The sequence below is a fragment of the Kogia breviceps genome, chromosome 6 (assembly GCF_026419965.1).
Source record: "Kogia breviceps isolate mKogBre1 chromosome 6, mKogBre1 haplotype 1, whole genome shotgun sequence".
NCBI lineage: Eukaryota > Metazoa > Chordata > Mammalia > Artiodactyla > Physeteridae > Kogia > Kogia breviceps.
In genome coordinates, this window is record NC_081315.1 from 96,027,238 (window position 1) to 96,047,489 (window position 20,252).

The window sequence follows — 20,252 nt, forward strand, 5'->3', positions numbered from 1 at the left end:
CACCCACATGCAACCTCAGACACTTTTGACAACCAATTGAATTTCATAAGCTTTTTTTCATTTTTTATGTAAGGTCTTCCTTTCCGCTTAAATCCCAGAAGCGTAGATGCTGACACGAGTGGAGTGAATCACAGTAAGATCCAGGACTGGGACTAGGGTGAGGCAGGGGAGGCACTTTCCGCATAAAATGTAAGGAGACACCAACAAACCTTAGGAATGATATTAGTTTGCCAAGGCTGCTGGAACACAGTACCACAAACTGAGTGACTTAAACAACAGAAATGTATTGCCTCGCAGTTCTAGAGGCTAGAGGTCCGAGAGCAAGGTGTCAGCAGAGCTATGCTCCTTCGGAAGGCTCTAGGGAAAGATCTGCTCTAAGCTTCTCTCCAGCTTCTACTAGTTCCTTGGCTTGTGACAGCATAATGCCAAACTTCACGTGGCATTCTCCCTGTGTGTCTGTCTGTGTCCAAATTTCCCCTTTTTACAAGGGTACCAGTCATATTGGATTAGGGGCCCACCCGATTCCAGTATGATCTCATCTTAACTCATTATATCTGCAATGACCCTATATGCAAATAAGGTCACATTCTGAGGTACTGGGGGTTCAGACTTAAACATATGAATTTTGGGGGGGACACAGTTCAGCTCATAACGATAGTCATGATAAATAACATTTAATACCGTATTTTTAAAAATCAAGATTAATGTAAAGAATCCATGATGAACAAAATTACAAAATTTTAAGTAAAGACGGAATCAGTATGATCATGTAAGATTACAGATTTCAGGACTGATTTTCCGGTACATACCGATTCAACATCCTGGTGAAAGCTTTGACATGATTCCTTACCTGGTAATACGAGCAGTCCCCAGGCCCAAGACTTCCCCTTACCACTGTCTCAGCTGCCCTTCCCCTACTACTGGGACCCCCTCCATCAATAGAACAACTAAAGAATTAATGTTGGGCCTACCTGGGATTCCTGTGGTTAGCTATTAGGAATCTCATTCACCAGGGAGATTTCAGAATGGGCCAAGGTAGTAAACTCAACATCAAATATTGTAGATGTTTCTAGGTGTTCCAAGGAAGGCCTCTTAATCCTCTTTTTTATTTGTTCTTGTAAAGTAAACATAATGATAGCTGTTATCCCACAAAAGTGGTGTACGAAGATCAGTAATTAAGTGCTCAGAAGTTCAGTGCTGCACCGCATGAAAGGCTGCAGTAACAACTGCAGACTTGTCTAGTGTCGAATTCATTCATCTGTCCATCCATCCATCCAGTATATATTCATTCACCCAACACATTTACCACATGCCTGACACAGTGCTGGACTCTGGGAATAAAATGATGAAAAACAAGAATACAGTCCATCCCTGCCTTCATGGAACTAAAAAATCTGATGGGGGGAAGACAGATCTTAAACAAATGCATTCACAAATAAATTTAAAATTACAGATTGTGGTGAATGCAGGGAAGGAAATAAATAGGTTGGCTTGAGAGGATCCCAAAGGGGCCAGAATTTAGACCAGGCCCTGAGGAAGTGACACTTAAGATGAGAATTACTTTAAAGGGTGGGAGGAACAGCCATTTTGAGGCTTTAAATTCCCCTGCTAAAGAACCCATGAGCAGGGACTTTCCTGGCAGTCCAGCGGTTAAGATTCGGCGCTTCCACTGCAGGGGGCCCGGATTTGATCCCTGGTCAGGGAACTAAGATCCCACATGTCCCTGCCATGTGGTGTAGCCAAAAAAAAAGAACCCATGAGCCAAAACCGTTCCCTAATTCTGAGTGAGGCCTCGTTAAAGACAGAGGCAGGCAATCTTTCCCCACTGCTGGGTCCTCCACAGTAATAAACCAGGGCACTCTCCCACATCCAGATAAGGGTAAAGATCGTTTGCCAGCTTGTCTGAGGCTTGCGGAAGGTACCGGCTTGGGCTTTTGAACTGTCTAGCTCAGCTCTTATGTCAGCAAAATTGATGACCATCAAACAATGCACAGTGCAAGGAATCTCTTGCAGTCTTGGTGCAGCCACTGAGAATTTTAGAGGAGAAAAATGTGGAGGCACCGATGTGGAGGGAGACCGGGCTAGAGAGATCTGTTAGTTGTATTATAATGACGATCAAAAATTGCAATCTAGTACCATAGGGACCAAGTAATGTATTGATTAGTTGAGAATTCAGTGAAAGCAAAGATCCATTAAAAAAAAGTGTGTAAATATTTTATTTTAATTTAAAATATGGAAATGTACATTAATTTGCCCATCTTTCTAGCTAGAGCCTTGCCTTTGAGTATGGGTGTACTGATTGGAGTTCCCTGTGATCTTTCTTGCATAAACGGTACCCAATTTCTGTTTCTCCCAAATGAAAAGCAAACAAAGACACTTGTGAAACTATCAGAGCCCCAAATCCATTTAGATTTCTTCAGTTTCTTTTTCCAGCCTTTTCCAGCTGTCCTAATTCCACAACAATTTTTTTAGTAACCATTCTTGACTGAGTCTACCGAAAATATTCAAGTTAATTTTTAAAGAATGAACATCTCTTCTCCATCCCTATTTTATTGGATCACATAAGATTGAATTCCATTGTATGGGTACAATGACCATACAGTTGGCAACTGACAGGTTTGGGAACAAACACATCTTCTGTAAGCATGCAACTCAACAAATGGCATCAGGGACTTCTCTGGTGGCGCAGTGGTTAAGAATCCTCCTGCCAATTCAGGGGACACAAGTTCGATCCCTGGTCCAGGAAGATCCCACATGCCACACAGCAACTAAGCCCATGTACCACAACTACTGAGCCCATGTGCCACAACTACTGAAGCCCATGTGCCTAGAGCCCATGCTCAGCAACAAGAGAAGCCACCACGATGAGAAGCCCACAAGCTGCAACAAATACGCAACGCAGCCAAAAATAAATAAATAAATTTAATTTTTAAAAAATGGCAGCAAAAGTGCAAGTTGGACTAGGTTAGTAATAATAACTGTAGTTAACAGCTATGGTGCCTGCTATGTGCCTACTATGTGCCAGGCACTGTTCTAAATGCTTTGTTTAAATATTAAATAAATTTTCCCAACAACCCTGTAGATAGGTACTATTTTTATCTCCATTTAAAAATGAGGGGGCTTCCCTGGTGGCGCAGTGGTTGAGAATCTGCCTGCCGATGCAGGGGACATGGGTTTGTGCCCCGGTCCAGGAGGATCCCACATGCCGCGGAGCGGCTGGGCCCGTGAGCCATGGCCGCTGAGCCTGCGCGTCCGGAGCCTGTGCTCCGCAATGGGAGAGGCCACAACAGTGAGAGGCCCGCGTACCATAACAAAAAATAAAAATAAAAATGAGAAGGCAGGGAATTCCCTGTCGGTCCAGTGGTTAAGACTCCATACTGCCACTACAAGGGGCCTGGGTTTGATCCCTGGTCGAGGAACTAAGATCCCACAAGCCATACGGTGCAGCCAAAAAATTAAAAACCATTTTTTTCAAATTAAAAAAAAATGAGAAGAAGCCTCCAGAGAGGAACGTCCAGCTGGCAAGCATCCAGCGTGTTGTACGGATGAGCCGTGAGGTGAGCTGGTGAGTTGACTGAGCAGAGTTCTATTATGAGAGCTTCTACTGCAGAAGCATTGCTCTGTGTCCCCTGAGTGCTGGGTAATACCTCATGAGGGTAGTTGGAATGTTCAAATCTTTCGAAGGTCTTGAAAAATTTAATCAATTCACAGCTCTCAGAGATAATAACTTTGTGGTCCCACATAAAAAAAAAGAAGAGACCATCATCTTCTTAGTGCCCTTCCAGCCTGAGATTCCAGAAAAAGAAATAGCAGGAAATAAAGCATTTCTTTTCCATGTTAGTTGCCTTTGTAGAAAGCTGATTTCTAAGTGTTCCCTCTTGGCGCCATTGGTTGATGTCGTCAGAGTGCCCATTTCTTCACCTTTCTGTCTTCCTTCCAGCCGGGAGCACCTGCCCAGGGTTGGTTTTCTGCCTAACAGCCCATCCTCTCTCGTGGGATGACCCCCGGTTGCCTGGCTTCTCCGACCCAACCACTGGTGGCTGCTCTGTCCCGTCCGTGTCACCCTGGCCCATCGCTCTTGAGGCTGCCGGGCTCCTGGCGGCCTGCCTGACATGCTGTGTTCTTCCCTTCTGCTGCCATCTGCCCTCTGTGCTCCCTGGCTCTTTTTGTCTTTGCCTGGCTTCTCACTTGATGCCTATCTTGATCCCTCCTTGCTGTTCCCATATGCTCTGATGGCACCTTGTCCACCTATTCCTATTTTACTTTCTAAAGAGGTAAAAAATGCACATCGTATAAAAAACCAAAACAATGTGAAAAGGTCTACAGTTAGATGTCTTGCTTCCAGCTCTGTCTCCATCCACTCCATCTCCTAACCCCCATGCCACGTGGAAAGACTTTTATTAGTTTCTTATATATACCTCCAGAGGTTTATTTAATGCGAATACAAAAAAAATCCATTCTCCTCTTTCTTGGATAAAAATATATTTATTGTTCTGCTCTTTCATTTTAATTTTTTCACTGAACAGTGTAGTTTAGAGATTGTTCCAGGTCAGTCCACAGAGCGCTTTGTCCTTTTTTAAGCTGTGTAGATGTCCAGGGCCCATCAGATGGATGTGGGTACCAGTCCTCACTGACAGACACCTAAACTTTTTCAGTCTTTGGTGGATGTAAATAATGCTGCCAGGAACAACTTTGTGCATTTTATTCATGCTGACCCATTTTTTCCTTCCATTTTCCTTCCTGATCCTTTAAGTCTTTCAGGACAAAGTGGACTTCCAACAAATCACCTGTGCTGACCGCTTATCTTTGGCCAAGCCCTTTGACCTTGCTGTGGCCTCCTTCTCCTAACTCTGAATTTGACCTCAGTTCTTATCTAATAGGGTATGTTTTTATTTTCCTCCACATGCACCTTCTATCTACTCAACAAGTTTTCTTTTTTCCTTTTAGAGCACAATACTTCCAATTAAGATCAGCAATTCCAAATAATTCCAGTGATGCTAAACAATTTCACCAATATCAATAGGCGGCACGTATTAAGTACTTCTGGTGGAATTTAGAATTACCAGAGGGGAAGGGTAGGGAGGTAGTTAGGGAGTTTGCGATTGACATGTACACAGTGCTATCTTTAAAATGGATAACCAACAAGGACCTACTATATAACACAGGGACCTCTGCTCAATATTCTGTAACAACCGGGAAAAGAATTTGAAAAAGAATAGATACATGTATATGTATAACTGAATCACTTTGTTGTACACCTGAAACTAACACAACATTGTTAATCAACTATAATCCAATATAAAATAAAAAGTCAAATAAAAAATAAATAAAAAGAAAAAAAAGGTATTTATGGTGGGCCAGGTGCTGCTTGATGCTGTATGTCTTTACTTAATCCTCTTATCAATCCAGTAAGAGAGGAATTACCATTTTACTAATGAGAAGACTCTGTCTCAGAGAGGTTAAGCAACTGGTCCAAAGTCACACAGCTGGTAACTAGCAGATCCTAGCCCAAGTCTGCCTGACCCCACCATGGTCTCCTCTTCTAGAACCAGAGTGAAGGGTTTGCGGAAAATTGGAGTTTTAAGTCAAGGAGAAAGAGTCTTTAAAAAATCAAAAATCTGTTCAAACCCAGAACTCTCTTAACCCTTTGTTCTTCTCTAGCTTCCGAGAGGATTTCCATTATAATGACACTGCTGGGTACTTCATTATTGGAGGGAGCAGGTATGTGGCCGGCATTGAAGGGTTTTTTGGACCCCTGAAGTACTATCGCCTCCATGCCCTGCACCCTGCACAGGTGAGCCCAGGGGAACAAGGAGTTTTCGAATGCTTATGGGTAATGGGCGTGTGGCTCAGGGCTGTGGAACCAGTCCAGTGTAAACAAAAGATTTATCTAAGCCGGACCTCACATCGGCTCTGTCACCAAACATAATATTGAGGCTTCTCCCTCCACCCTGCAAAAGTGATAATAGATTTTTGTTAACGTTTGGTTCATTTAGTACTCATAAAATGGAAACCATTTACTTCCTCTGTTTTAATAACTAGTAGCTTAATAACAGAGTTGATTTTTATCAGGCTGTTGCCTATACAGCGATAGAGCTAATGAAAGGAGAGAGTCTTAGTTATTTGATAAAGCTTCTTTTACATGCTGTTATTTAAAGTATCAGAGAGGAGACAGTCCAGCAAATAGGACTCTTGGTTCTGCTTACTGCTCTCTCCAGAAACATGGGCCTTTGGCTCACACTGGGTGGGTGGGCTGCGGTGGTGGAGATCATAAAGGGCTTTGTAGTCAGCATTGAATTCTCAAGTGAAAAACCCACCCACAAATGAAATGGAATTGTCGGAATCTCCAGGCTAGCTCCAGCAGGGCTGGCGGGTATTAGAGGGGGGGCTGCCCCATGAGGTAACCTTCACCCTGGTTGCTTTTTGTGCCTTGGTAAGGAGATCACCGGCTACCTAAAAAAGGAACATTCTTTCATTCCTGTGACCTTGTGGGATTTGTTCTGGGAAAAGCAGGAGTCACTAGGCAAAGTCAATTTGGAAAAATGGGGCACCTTATCACCCATAGGTCATCTTAGATCCCCTGTTGAGATACCTTATAAGAGGAAAGAAATGAAATTCTTTTATTCACGTGTGCAGCCAATACTTATTAAGCACCTACTACATGCCAGGCTCTGTGCAAGATGCTGAGGCGTCCAAGATGAATTAAGGTGGTGGCTTTCAAACTTTTTTTTGAAGGTGGTCCACAATAAGAACTCTATTTCATAGCATGAGCAGTACATACATAAGCATGTATAATACACATATACATACATACACACATAATACGTACATATATATATATAAAAAACACAAAACTGAAATAAGAATTTTACTAACGATACACATTCTTGCTATGTTCAGTGTACTCTGATATTTTGTGTTCTGCTCTGTAAAAAACAAAATCACTGCTGGTTACAAACCACTGAAATAATTTCACAACCCTCCAATGGGTCATAACCCGTATTTTGAAAACCACTGAGTTGAGATAAGGTCTCTGATCTTGAGGAGCTCCTTGCCTGGGTCTTAAACAGGTAAGTCCTGAAAGAATGGGGTACATGCTTTAATAAAGATGTGAGCGCTGTGTTTGTCAGTGCCGAGGTGCGGTCCTCTGCATCGGTACGTGTATGAGGGTGGGGTAGGCTGTTAGGGAGGCTGCCCTGAAGGGATGACCTTGGATCTGGCTCTTGGAGGTTGAGTAGGAGCCTTCTCAACAGAAGAAAAGGAGAGGAGGCTTCCAGGCAGCAGGTAGAGCACTGGTAGACTTGGGGTCCTTTGGGAACTCAGGGGAGATGAATGTCATTTTCAGGGGATAGCACATAGCGGCGGGGAAGGGAAGAGGATGAAGGCTTGGTCTCTGGGAAATCCTGACACATAAGAAGCTCTGCAGAGGAGAAGGTGCCACAAAAAGAAGCTAGAGGGAAGCAGTCAGAGCTGGCATGTCCTTGAATTACTAGTAATACCCCTCCTTTGAGAATCCAAAGCAGATGATCTGTGTACAAACAAGCCACCTGGTGCTATCAATGGGAGAAGGAAATCCACCTGAACCTAGCCTCATGGGTAGCCATGAGTGTTTGATGACAATTGTTGTTCATTCTGTTTTCTTGCCCTCTTGTAGATTTTCAATCCCCTACTTGAGAAGCAACTTGCTGAACATATCAAGTTATATTATGAAAGGTGTGCAGAGGTTCAAGAAATAGTATCTGTGTACACATCCACGGTACAGCAGGGGGACAGGAGGCAAGAAACATGTAAGTATTGAACTTCAGGCGAGCGACTTTTAGCTCCAGGCATTTGTAGCAACACGCTTGGCTTCTTTCATAAGGGGGTTGAAATAGAACATATGTGACTTGACCAATGGGGGCGAGTTTGACCTCCCCAAATGGATGCGAATGATAGTGTGCTTTCCACCTAGATCCCACCAAGACCAACAGCCAGCAAGAACCCAAACCTGCCTCGTGGCTTCAACTAGCTGTAATTTAGTTTAAGAATATAAATGAGAGCGTTTTGAGCCTCAAATTGCATTATTCCCATCCATAATGGGATCTTAGGCCAGTGTAAGAGAATAAAAATGAATTGGAAAATAAATGAATCATTAGAAATGTTTCCCCGTCGGTGCACTTTTGTCTTGGACCATTAATATCTGAATATTAGCCTTCAGAAATGTTGAACAATGGCTTTGTTGTTTGGGGCTGGGTTTTAGTTTTTAAATCTTTGAAGTTGACTCATTCTGGAAGACATTGGTAAGTTCTCAACAGAAGGAATGAATTTCAAATAGAATGCTTCCGTGCCTGCCCGTATTTGCAGACATCCTTTCATTCATACGGAGTGTGTATCTGTTATACAATTCATCCCGTCTTGTCTTCCAGTGTTCCAGCACTTGTAAATTTCTCTGGCTGTAGATCTTCTTGCATGATATGGTGGCACTAGAGTTAGTCACATATGTTCTTTCTGGAAGAGAAATTCCTGTGGGGCCTTTGCCATCAGCAAAAGTAAATTGAGTATTTCAGTCCTGCCTAAATAATTTCAACATCTCCAGAGCGGAGCTTCCCATTTCAGGCCATGGGGGAATGGATACATGATGAACATACCCCATTCTGATAGGGTTCACATAAAATGGTCATAGGAAGTGATTAGAGATGGTGATAGGTAAGTGTAGAAAGGCAGCACTTGTGCAATTTAATTTAAGAATAGGCTATACTAGTCTCCCAGCTGCAGCTCTCACGGCTGAATCATCCAGAAAATATGATGCTGTCAGAAGAGGGGAAGATATATAGGAATAGTAATATCCCAAACAGGAAAGAAACTGATTTTGATAGCTGATGTAATTTCAGGAGAGATACCCAGAGTCAGAAGGCTGGTCTTGCACGCTGATCTGTTTGGTGGCATTGGGAAGATTCTCCTAACATCTTCTACTGCCTTGCCTCCCTGCGGCGGCGGGCGGGGGGTGTCCCTGTGCTCTGTTGACTCACACTGCCAACAAAATGGCCTAGATATTGTCCTCCTGGGGACCAGTCCGAGGCATCTGTTCATTCTGTAGAATTATTCAACGGCTATCAGCAACTTTGGCACATTTCCCTTGGAGTTGGCTTTGAATTTGTGACCTCGAGGCAGAGGCATCGTAGCCAATTTCAAATCCCTGATGCACCCAAACCAACATCCAGTAACACTAAGTCTGACCTCTTATTTCTAGTTCCCCATAGAGGAAGGGAGTTAGAGAGGCAAGGCTTCCCTCTAATGGTATCCTGTGCTTCCCTTTCCTGTAGGCAACCTCCGGAATTCCTACCTGGACCTGAAGCTCAGGTACGGGAGGCCCTCGATGTGCAGAGCCCTCCTCTGGGAGAAGGAGCTGAAAGCCAAGCACCGAAGCTTGTTCCAGGCCTTGCTGGAGATGGGTTTGGTGACAGGTAATTGAGTCTGTGCCTCACTCGCCTTTGGCCGCTGGTTAGGAAGGTCCCTGTTTTTCTGCTTTCCCTCACCCTCTGTAGTGATTTATGCCTTGAAGTTATTTTTAACCCTAGTGTTCTAGCTTAATTTCAAATTTAAATTCTGCCCTTAATGTGTCCTCCACTCAATGTATGTGTGCACATTTTCAACCCTAAATACAAAAACTTAAATTTAGGAATCACTTGAGCAATTCTTTATTTAAAGCCAAGGCCACAAACAAGCAGCTGACAGCCAGAGCTGGCCCCCACATGTGGTTGCTTTGGCATACACATTGTTGTCAATTAAAAAAAAATTAGTTACAGGGATCTAAAAACTTCTGTGAAAATGCAAATTTCTAGCTTTTCTCAGAAGATCCAAAGATCTGGCGCCGCCGGGCCTCCGTTCCTGAGTGGCAGCAATCCCAGAGGTGTGTGGTCGGGACAGGCAGGCTCTGTCCATCCACAGCACCTCCTGCCGACTTCAGTCATGGATCTTACCTGCCCGGGCCCTCGGGCCCTTGAACTTGAGACCTTTGATTTGAAGTACATTTTAAGCAGCATCTCAGGAATCTGTGTATATTTTCAAATGTGTCCAGCTTAAGTCCATTGTGATTTAGGTTTGCATAGGAATTAAGTACATACTGTAAGACTACAAGGAATCTTGAAACAATGTCTGTTAGGAAGAGGAGAGAAGCTGGAGGTGTTCAGCCTGGGGAAGGGAATGAGAAGGAGGGTAATGAGAGCTATCTTAGCGGTCAGCGGCAGCCCATGGTATTCCTGGGCATATGACCAAAGCCTTGGGTCAAGGCAATGCCGAAACTGACTGCTGCTGCATATAAGAACTTCCTAAAAATAGCAGTGTCCAGTGGAATAGACTCTCTTTGCAGATAGTGATTCACCCTCACCCCATCTTGAAAGAATTCAAACCGTACAAGATATTTCATCTTTGGTTCATTTGATATTTGCTGAATGACTGTTCAGTTACTTGGCTAGAATTCAGAGGTAAGTAAAATAGTACAAGGTCTCTACCCTTGAGGGACCGACTTGAAAGCAAAGAAAAATGGTAATGTATTTTAAAAAATAAAAGCTATGGGAGTAATTGGCAAAGGCACAAAGAAGGGAGTGGTCAGTTCTACTTGGAAGTCTAGGGTGCTCCAGGAAGGCTTCCCGGAGGAGGTGACACTGGGATTGATTCTTGAAAGGTCAGTTGATGTTTGCCAGATAAGCAAGGGTGGGGGTAGGTATTGCAGGCAGAGTAGAGGCAGAGAGATGGGAACAGCATGTCATTTTTAATGACGTGCAAGGAATTTGGGAAGCAGGAGAAGACCTGGAGAGTGATTATTCTTTTTTTAAAATTATTTGTTTATTGAAGTAAAATTGATCTACAATGTTGTGTTAGTTTCAGGTATATATATAGCACAGTGATTCAGTTATATATATATATTTTTTCAGATTCTTTTCTGTTATATAGGTTATTACAAGATATTGAATATAGTTCCCTGTGCTATATAGTAGGTCCTTGTTGTTTATCTATTTTACTTATAGTAGTGTGTATATGTTAATCCCAAACTCCTAATTTATCCCACCCCCCTTCCTTTCCCCTTTGGTAACCATAAATTTATTTTCTATGTCTGTGGGTCTATTTCTGTTTTGTAAATAAGTTCATTTGTATCTTATTTTTTAAGATTCCACATATAAGCGATATCATATATTTATCTTTTTTTTTTTTTTTTTTTTTTTTTTTCTGTACGTGGACCTCTCACTGTTGTGGCCTCTTCCGTTGTGGAGCACAGGCTCCGGACACGCAGGCTCAGCAGCCATGGCTCACGGGCCCAGCCGCTCGGCGGCATGTGGGATCTTCCCGGACCGGGGCACGAACCCGTGTCCCCTGCATCGGCAGGCGGACTCCCAACCACTGCACCACCAGGGAAGCCCTCATATATTTATCTTTGTCTGGCTTACTTCACTTAGTATGATAATCTCTAGGTCCATCCATGTTGCTGCAAATGGCATTATTTTGTTCTTTTTTTATGGCTGAGTAGTATTCCAGTGTGTGTAGATACCACATCTTCTTTATCCATTCATCTGTCGATGGACATTTAGGTTGCTTCCGTGTCTTGGCTATTGTAAATAGTGCTGCAGTGAACATTGGGGTGCATGTATCTTTTTGAATTATGGTTTTCTCCAGATATATGCCCAGGAGTGGGGTTGCAGGACCATATGGTAGTTCTAGTTTTAGTTTTTAAGGACCATCTATACTGTTCTCCTAGTGGCTGCACCAATTTTCATTCCCACCAACAACACGGGAGGGCTCCTTAGTAGAGCTCAGACTCCATCCTCACAAGTTTGGGCTATACCTTGTAGGTGACAGCGACCTGTTGAAGGGTTTCAAGCAGGGGCTAGAGGTGTGATCAGATCTGGGTTTTTGAGGTCACTCTTGTCAGCAGTGGGAGACTGAGGGAGGTAAACTAGAGTGCTGTGGAGCTGGAAGCAGGGGAGCCACTGCATGGCCCAGGGAGGAGAGGAGATGGAGGCCTGAATGGGACAGAGTGATGTAGACGGAGCCAAAGGATATAAGGGGTTGGCTCTGAGGGACTTCATCACTGCCTGGATCCGGGAAAGGGAGGCCATGTGGAGTCAGGTGTCAGCATAGCCTCTGCAGCCAAGTGACCTGATTCTGATATTAACTTAGCACTTACTAGCTGTGTGATCTTGGGCAAGCCACTTCATTTCGCTGAGCCTCAGTTTCCTCATCCGCAAAACGGGGATGACAATAGTCCCTCTTCTCTAGTGTTGGGTTAGGGAATGGACACTTAGAAGAGTATGGGCACTTAGTAAACTCTATGTAAACAGCGTTTCTCAATCTTGGCACTGCTGACATTTTGGATAATTCGTTTTTGTGAAAGGTCTGTCCTGTGTATTGTAGGATGTTTAGCTGCATTTCTGGTCTCTATCCACTAGATACCAGCAGCACTCCGTCCCCTCCCATAAACCTCCACCCAAGGGTGACAACTAAAAATGTCTCCAGATATTGCCAAGTGTCCCCAGGGAGGTCAAATCGCCCCCGGTGGAGAGTCACTGCTGTGTAAGTGTTACACTGTTACTACCAGGCAGAGACAATTGCTGGGTTTTTGTGGGTCTTCTGGGAGGTGGTGGAACTGCCCCCTGAGACAGGTGAATGGAAGAGGGCGATGCATGTTGGAAAGTGTAGGCTAAACGGGCGAAGACCACCTCACCTCAAAACTGGCTTTATGAGATTTCAGATATATTTAAATATAGTTTTACTGATTAGGAGCAGGAGTGAATCATTTTCACAAAACATTCTTTTTCAGGCAAATACTCTCAATAACGAATGTTTTTGTGTTCTTTTTACTGCTTAGAAGTTTCTTTTAAAGAATACAGAATGATTTTATTCTCTGTGGAGGCCTAGAAAGGGAGCTAATTAACCCAGATCATGAACCCCCAACCCTTGAGACTTGATGGGCCGCAGTGCTGGGGAGTTGTCATGCTGCAGCATAGGTACGCGTCCAGCTTGCCCTCGGTCAGGCTTCCGGGGCCCTATGCCTGAGGGGAGAGAGGGCACAAAGCCAGATTTGCCACTTTAGGGCCCACTGCTGGTGCCCAAGCAGCCAGTCATGTCCTCTGGTGCCAAGTCTGCTTAGATCAGTGCCAGGGAGCATACCTGGAGGGGCCCCTCTATCCCTGGGCATGCAGCCGGCTGCATCCCGCCTCTCCCTGCCATTTCCTGGGGCCCAGAAGCAGGTGGGGAGGGAGGATAGGCAGGGTAGGCAAATCTCCAGAACCAACCTCAGGCTCCCAGTCTTCCTTCACCCCCTATTTTTCTGGTTTACCTTGTCCCATCCATAGGGACTGAGAGCCTCTTGCAGGGGTAGGGCTTACACTCATTAAAATTCATGTCTACCTGGCACACTGCCCTTGCTTGGGGCCATCATAGTTAACTAGATAATCTCTGTGGTTAACCCTGGAGAGAGATTGGTGTCAGACATGGTGCCCAGTTTCTAACAATCCTGAGAGAAGTGCAGAAAATTTGATTTTTTAAATCGAGGGGAAAAAAAATTACATTATTTACATATCTTTACTCTGGTCTCCTATAAAAAGAAGAGTAGTCAGACTGGTGTGACTATGTATCTATTTCTGGTTCTTCACATAACTTTTGATCCAAGTTTATCCTGCTGTGAGTGTCTAGCTGGCTTTGGAGTGCTTTGGACAACTCTCATCAATAGGAACTATGTTTGCATCATATTTACTGCTGCTGGCCTGAGCTGTTTGGTCCTGTTGACCAGAAGACTTTACTAGAACATCCTCATCATGGTACATTTCTTGTATGTGAGATCAGCTACAAGAACAGACTCAAGGATCAGATGTTGGCTGCTTAGAATTCTTGCTGTAGGAAACGAGTAGGTGCAGTAACAGAGATAAGGAATGAAACCGTGTAACTTAAGTCACTTGTATCACAACCTTCCATTCATTCATTCACTAGACAAGTATTGACCAAGTGGCCCAAGAGAGGACGAAGATGCGGCCGTGTTTTGAATGAGAGTGACTTAGGTTAAATGCAAAGAAAAACGTCAGCTCCCATAGCTCCCACAAACGGAATTAATTGGTGGAATTATTTTTTTCGTGGCATTGAAAAAATATATATGACAGCATGAGACAATGGCCTGTGATTTCTGGTTCTTTGCGACAGACTCACCCTTTTCTTGGCAGCCTCTCCTCACATATACAGCCAACTCTACTGCCAGGCTGCTGCACGTGCACGCTTGAGACGGCAGCGTTTTCCCCCGACACTGTGTGATTTTAGATGGATCATCTGCTCTCCCTCTGAGCCAACGACGTACTTCAAAGGAGCTATGAGAACGGTGCAGGGAGTGCAGAGTTGGAACCTCACAACCAGTAGGAGTGTCCTCTGAATTTTGCCCAGTGAGGTCAGGAGTGGTCACCACCTTCTAGTTGTTCCCAAAAGATTGAGCTCTACTTTTCTACTGCAAAAGAGAATCCCCAAATATATACACCCTCCCTCTTTAATGACTGTAATTTTTAAAAAATTTTGTGGTAAAATGCACATAATTTAAAATTCTCCATCATCACCTTTTTTTTTTTTGGCGGTACGCGGGCCTCTCACTGTTGCAGCCTTTCCCGTTGCGGAGCACAGGCTCCGGACGCGCAGGCTCAGCGGCCATGCCTCACGGGCCCAGCTGCTCCATGGCATGTGGGATCCTCCCGGACTGGGGCAGGAACCCGTGTCTCCCGCATCGGCAGGTGGACTCTCAACCACTGCGCCACCAGGGAAGCCCCATCATCACCGTTTTTAAGTGTACCCTTCAGTAGCATTAAGTACGTTCACATTGTTGCACAACAGATTCTAGAACTTTCTTATCTTGCAAAACTGAAACTCTGTACTCATTAAACCACAACTTCCCACCCTGCCCCCAACCCCAGCCCCTAGTGACCACCACTCTACTTTCTGGGTCTATGAACTTGACTCTTCTAGATACCTGATATGAGTGCAATCATACAGTATTTGTCTTTGCGTGACCGGCTTATCTCGCTTAGCATAAGGTCCTCAAGGTTCATCCATGTTATGGCATCTGTCAGAATCTCCTTCCTCTTTAAGGCTGAATAATATTCCATTGTGTGTCTATACCACATTTTGTTTATTCATTCATCTGTTGATGGACACTTGGGTCTCTTCACCCTCTTGGCTATTGTGAATAGTGCTGCTTTGAACATGGTGTACAAGTATCTCTTCTGGGCTTGGCTTTCAGTTCTTTTGGCTATATACTCAGAGGTAGGCTTGCTGGATCATACAGTAATTCTACGTTTACTCTTTTGAGGAATCATTATCCTGTTTTCCATAGGGGCTGCACCATCTTACATTCCCGTCAACAGCGACAAGTGTTCCAATTTCTCCACATTCTCACCAACACTTGTGATTTTCTGGGTTTTTGATAATAGCCATCCTTATGGGTATGACGGGTAATTTATACTTGTAACTTATATACCGGGGAAAGTCTGGTTTCATAGGAATGAAGAATGTAATGCTCTCATAAAGTGACAGTGTCTACGAAAGAGCTTCACAGACAGAAAGGTACCCTATGGATATGAGAGGTAGAGTCGCCCAGATAGGGCTCGTCTCATCTGCCTTGACTTACAGCACTTTGATCTTATGGGTGTCTCCATTACTCACTTGATTGCAAGCTTGTTGAGGGTAATGCGAGAGGTGTAAGTATCCCTATGCTTCCTATTCCTTCACAGTGTCTGCAACGGTGCTGGGCATACGTTAGCTGCTTAGTTATCGATCCTTCTTCCATAGGACCCTATACAGTGCATTTATGCCCCACTCCCCTCAAAGAACACACCTCAGCCACCCATGCTCTTCAACTTGCCTGCCTTGCAAGCAGCTTTCAAGTCCCAACTCAAACACTGCCTGCTCACATCATCTTTCTTGTCCCCCCAGGCAGTCAGCTCCATTTTCCCTGCCCTCCTTGCCATTTGTAGGTGTCCCCTTATCAGTACGTATCTTACCACATTACAATATTCATTTGCCTCTCTGATTCCACAGTGGAGCTCAGAGGTCTTCAAAGACAACAACAGAATCTAGGTTTTCTTTGAAGACCCTCCATAAGTATTTGTTGAGCCACTGAACACGCTCCAAATGAATAAGTTATCTCATTGTAAATACTAAAAACATCTTTTTGGGTCTGTGAAGCAGTAAAGGAACAAGGAGTTTAACTTCCAGGAGATACAAATTCTGTGCTAGCTGAGCCATAACACCAATCCAGACCGATGGAGTCTGTGGGCTTTTTTGCCTTTTCTCCACATTTTTCTCACTTCTATCATGCTTCCTTAGCCTGCTTCTCCCTCAGAAGCTGCTGTCCTGGCTCTGACAACACCTTTGCATATATAGTTCTGTTTGCCAGGTCAGCCAGGATGCTGTCTCTCAACTCTCCCCTGACAGCAAAAGTAGGCCAGAATCCTTCTTCGTGTATGCACGCCCATTACAAAAGAATTCCTGAAACACAGCCCCCAGGGTTCTTGCTTTCATATATCTGTAACCTCCACGCTGAGGTATTCAGGTGCCCAGATATGAACCAGCCCTAAGGTGCATGCAAACCCATCTTGGCACCCCTGTATTGAGAACCTCCAAGCATGGTGCTGGGCCCTGGGATGACCGTAATAAAAAGCGTAGACTGGCCCACACAGTAGGCCCTGCTCGCCGCAACTAGAGAAAGCCCGCGCGCAGCAACAAAGACCCAAACGCAGCCAAAAATAAATAAATAAGATAAATAAATCTAAAAAAAATAAATAAGTAGAGACAGCAGTGCTCTTGGGGCCCCCAGCTGCGGCGCACACGGATACGGCAGCCAACCCTGCCCGCCTCCGGCGTTCCGGAGCCACGGCTCTGCATCCTGATCTCCTCGAGTGGCCCAGGAACGCTCCTGTGGGCTCTGTCCTGAGGTTCGCCTCTGTCCAGGCTCTGGGGGGCATCCGACACGAGACCCTATGTTCAAGACTTCATGGGGACCATTCTGCTTGGTCAACCTCTGTGTTGTTTCCTGGGGAAACTCCAGTTCTTGAGGGAAATGGCTCTTGTCAGAGCATAGAAATCGCCCTATTTGCATTGGGGCTTTTTCTAATGCTAGGCTGGTAGTATTTTAGTATGCACGCCTTTTCATCTTTTAAGAGGTATGTTGGCTCTTTCTTTTTACTCTCCTCTCACACCTTTCTTGACAAAATGGAACCCTTTGAATTCAAAAACCCTCTGAATGGGCTCCGGCATCAGGGAAGAGAGGAGGTGAGGACAGGCGGGTAAGAGGTGGCAGGAATGGCGGAGCTAGGTGGGGCTCCAGGTCAGAGAGCTGGTGTGGTAGGAAGAAGCAAGGAAGGACGCAATGGCCCAAGTGCAGGGGGGACTCGAAGGCAGGGAGGCCCAGGTAAGCGGGACAGGTGAGTGGACCAGCACGCCCTCCAGACATTTGCCCTGAGGCCAGAACTGTTTACATCCTTTCTTCCTTTCATGCTGGACTGGGCACCTGTGAGCCCATGGTAGCTGATGACTGTGGCTACAGAAAGTTCAAGGTCTGCCAGCAGATGGTTCTCGGGAGGAAGCCAGGTCTGGGGCTGGGCTCCCCTCCCAGGGCTGACACCATCTGCATTGTTCCTTCAGGGCCACAGCCTGAATCCTACCCCAGGCTTCAGAGAGCTGAGTGCAGGGGACGAGGCTCCTCTACACAATAAGCAGACAGGTGCTGGCTGCACTACTGTCCCTCTAACGTGTTTCTAACTCTTCTTATTTTTGCCAACAATTGCCATGTTTATTTGGAGCCTAAAACGCAGAGCGTGGAAATGGTAGAAACACAATGGGGTTATTTAGTAACTCCAGGATCCTGTGTCCTTTAAGAGCTATGTTCACTGTTGTTCATTAAAGGACCTTTATCTTATTTTTTTTTAATTTAAGAAAGCATCTTTATAGTTTTTTTAAAAATCCATGGAGAGAGAGAAAGAGGGAAAGGGAAGGGGGGAGGGGGCGAGGAGGAGGGAGGGAGAGAAGTTACATGTATAAAACCAGACAATCTGCACAGGACAGAAAAGTACAAGTAGTTTACTTTTGAGAGAGAAATAAGCCACTTCTTTGGGTCTCGGGAACCCAGTGGAGCTCATCAAATGAGAATGCAAATGAAGGATGTGCTATGTTTTTTTAAATCGGTAAACTTGGTGAAGATCTTTCCTTTTCTGGGTAAATGATATTTTCTCCTTTCACATTTTTTCTCCTTTTCAAACTTCTTCCCTGGATGCATTACACCTTTTGGAAGCTTGAAACTAAAAATAACTTTCCTGTTGTTGTCTTGTTCCCCTCATAAGCAATAAGTCTTCCTTTCTTCTCCCAAATTCTCCATCAGAGGCAACTCTGGTTTCTTCAGTAGGTGACTACCTTCTCATTTTCTGCTTTTTGCCTCTTTTTAATGATGAGTGTGGGCTTCCCTGGTAGCACAGTGGTTAAGAATCCACCTGCCAATGCAGGGGACACAGACAGGTTCAAGCCCTGGTCCGGGAAGATCCCACATGCGGCGGAGCAACTAAGCCCGTGCACCACAACTACTGAGTCTGTGTGCCACAACTACTGAAGCCTGTGAGTCTAGAGCCCGTGCTCCGCGACAAAAGAAGCCACCACAATGAGAAGCTCGCACACCACAACGAAGAGTAGCCACCACTCGCCGCAACTAGAGAAAAAGCCCGCTCTCGGCGGCGAAAACCCAATGCAGCCCAAAATTAAAAAAACAAAAACCAAAAAAACCACCAATGATGAGCCCATAAATGGTGACCTTGTGGTATTGCTGGAAAAAGAAACAAAAGAGCAAAATAAACAATGCTGTGCTACTCGGGGAGATTAAGAGTTAATTAATGTGGTGGTGCCTTTGTTTCCTTAGCTTCTGGTGTAGGAAGAAAGAAAAATGGGAAAATGGCTCCTACTTCTATTTTGTTTGTTTGTTCTTCATTACTCCATTAATCTCCATAAATAAGGCATGTTTTTTAGTTATAGATCTACTAGAAAAAAGTGCATATGCTAAACCAGTTGGGTGAAATTGACATTTTCATTAAATGGATTTTTAAATTGCCTGTTTTACAATATCACCAGTGACATCAGAGCTTTGATTTTGTGCCACATTTGGAATTCAAACTTTAAAGAATGTGCAAAACGAGAGGTTTTCCTTTAAAAGTATTATTATTTTATTATTATACTCACTAGTGCAGAAAATTGTCTAGATTCTTTTGCAGAGAAAATACTGAATGGTAATGTCTGGGGGGAGTTAAGAATTTTAATAGGTAAAAAAGAAATAATGAAGGTTTTTCAACCTGCCTCCGTTTCAGTCTGCAAAGTTTTTTGGTGTGTTGGCTAAAGATTTGAACTTTGTGAAGGATAGCCCTCCTGATCCCTATTCTCCTGCGATCTCAGTTACCTGGGCAATCACAGACACGATTTCTGGGATTCTGTGCCAGAGGTCAGCAGGGCAAGTGTTTCATTTGGACCTCCATTTGTCTTGGAGTCTCTTTTCTCCTCTGAGCCCCCAAAGTCCATGTCTGTGGGTACTCAGGCAAAACTCATTATATTCGTTATTTTTTTAAAAGCCGATTTTATTTTATTTTTTGTGTGAAATGGCTCTTTTTAAAAAATTAATTTTGACTGTAGTATAGGTGCTTTACAATGTTGTGTTAGCTTCTACTGCACAGCAAGATGAATCTGGCAGAGCAGGTAAGGCTGGAATGAATCGTTAACAAATTGTTAATGTTGCTTTGCTCAGAGTGTGCACAGAGGGGTATCGGAGATGAGTATGTATTTAAAAGTAAATATATGGGGCTTCCCTGGTGGCACAGTGGTTGAGAAGCCGCCTGCCGATGCAGGGGACACGGGTTCGTGCCCTGGTCCGGGAAGATCCCACAAGCCGCGGAGCGGCTAGGCCCGTGAGCCATGGCCGCTGGGCCTGCGCGTCCGGAGCCTGTGCTCCGCAACGGGAGAGGCCACAACAGTGAGAGGCCCGTGTACCACACACACACACACACACACACACACACACACACAAGTAAATATATGAATAAGTAGGAGTAGGATTTACTTTGTAACGCCATCTGAGTACTGCAGTACACACCAAATCTAGCGGAGAAGGTTCGTATCCTGTCTAACGGTTGGGTAGGATGGAATTTTTCTCTCAGCTGTGCAAAGGGAGAATCCTAAAGGAGATCCCCAGACTCCTGGTGGAAAAGAGGGTTATT

General features: G+C 44.6%; 1 protein-coding gene across 1 annotated transcript in view; it reads left to right on the top strand.

Moving 5' to 3' along the window:
• The window catches only part of LOC131758429 (protein sel-1 homolog 3-like), a 106,623-nt gene that overhangs the window by 37,411 nt on the left and 48,960 nt on the right, over window positions 1-20,252 (top strand). Inside the window, exons 7-9 of the mRNA XM_059066507.2 lie at window positions 5,662-5,794; window positions 7,655-7,787; window positions 9,303-9,443. Coding sequence (XP_058922490.1) covers window positions 5,662-5,794; window positions 7,655-7,787; window positions 9,303-9,443 — 407 coding nt within the window. The remainder of the gene's footprint in view (window positions 1-5,661; window positions 5,795-7,654; window positions 7,788-9,302; window positions 9,444-20,252) is intronic.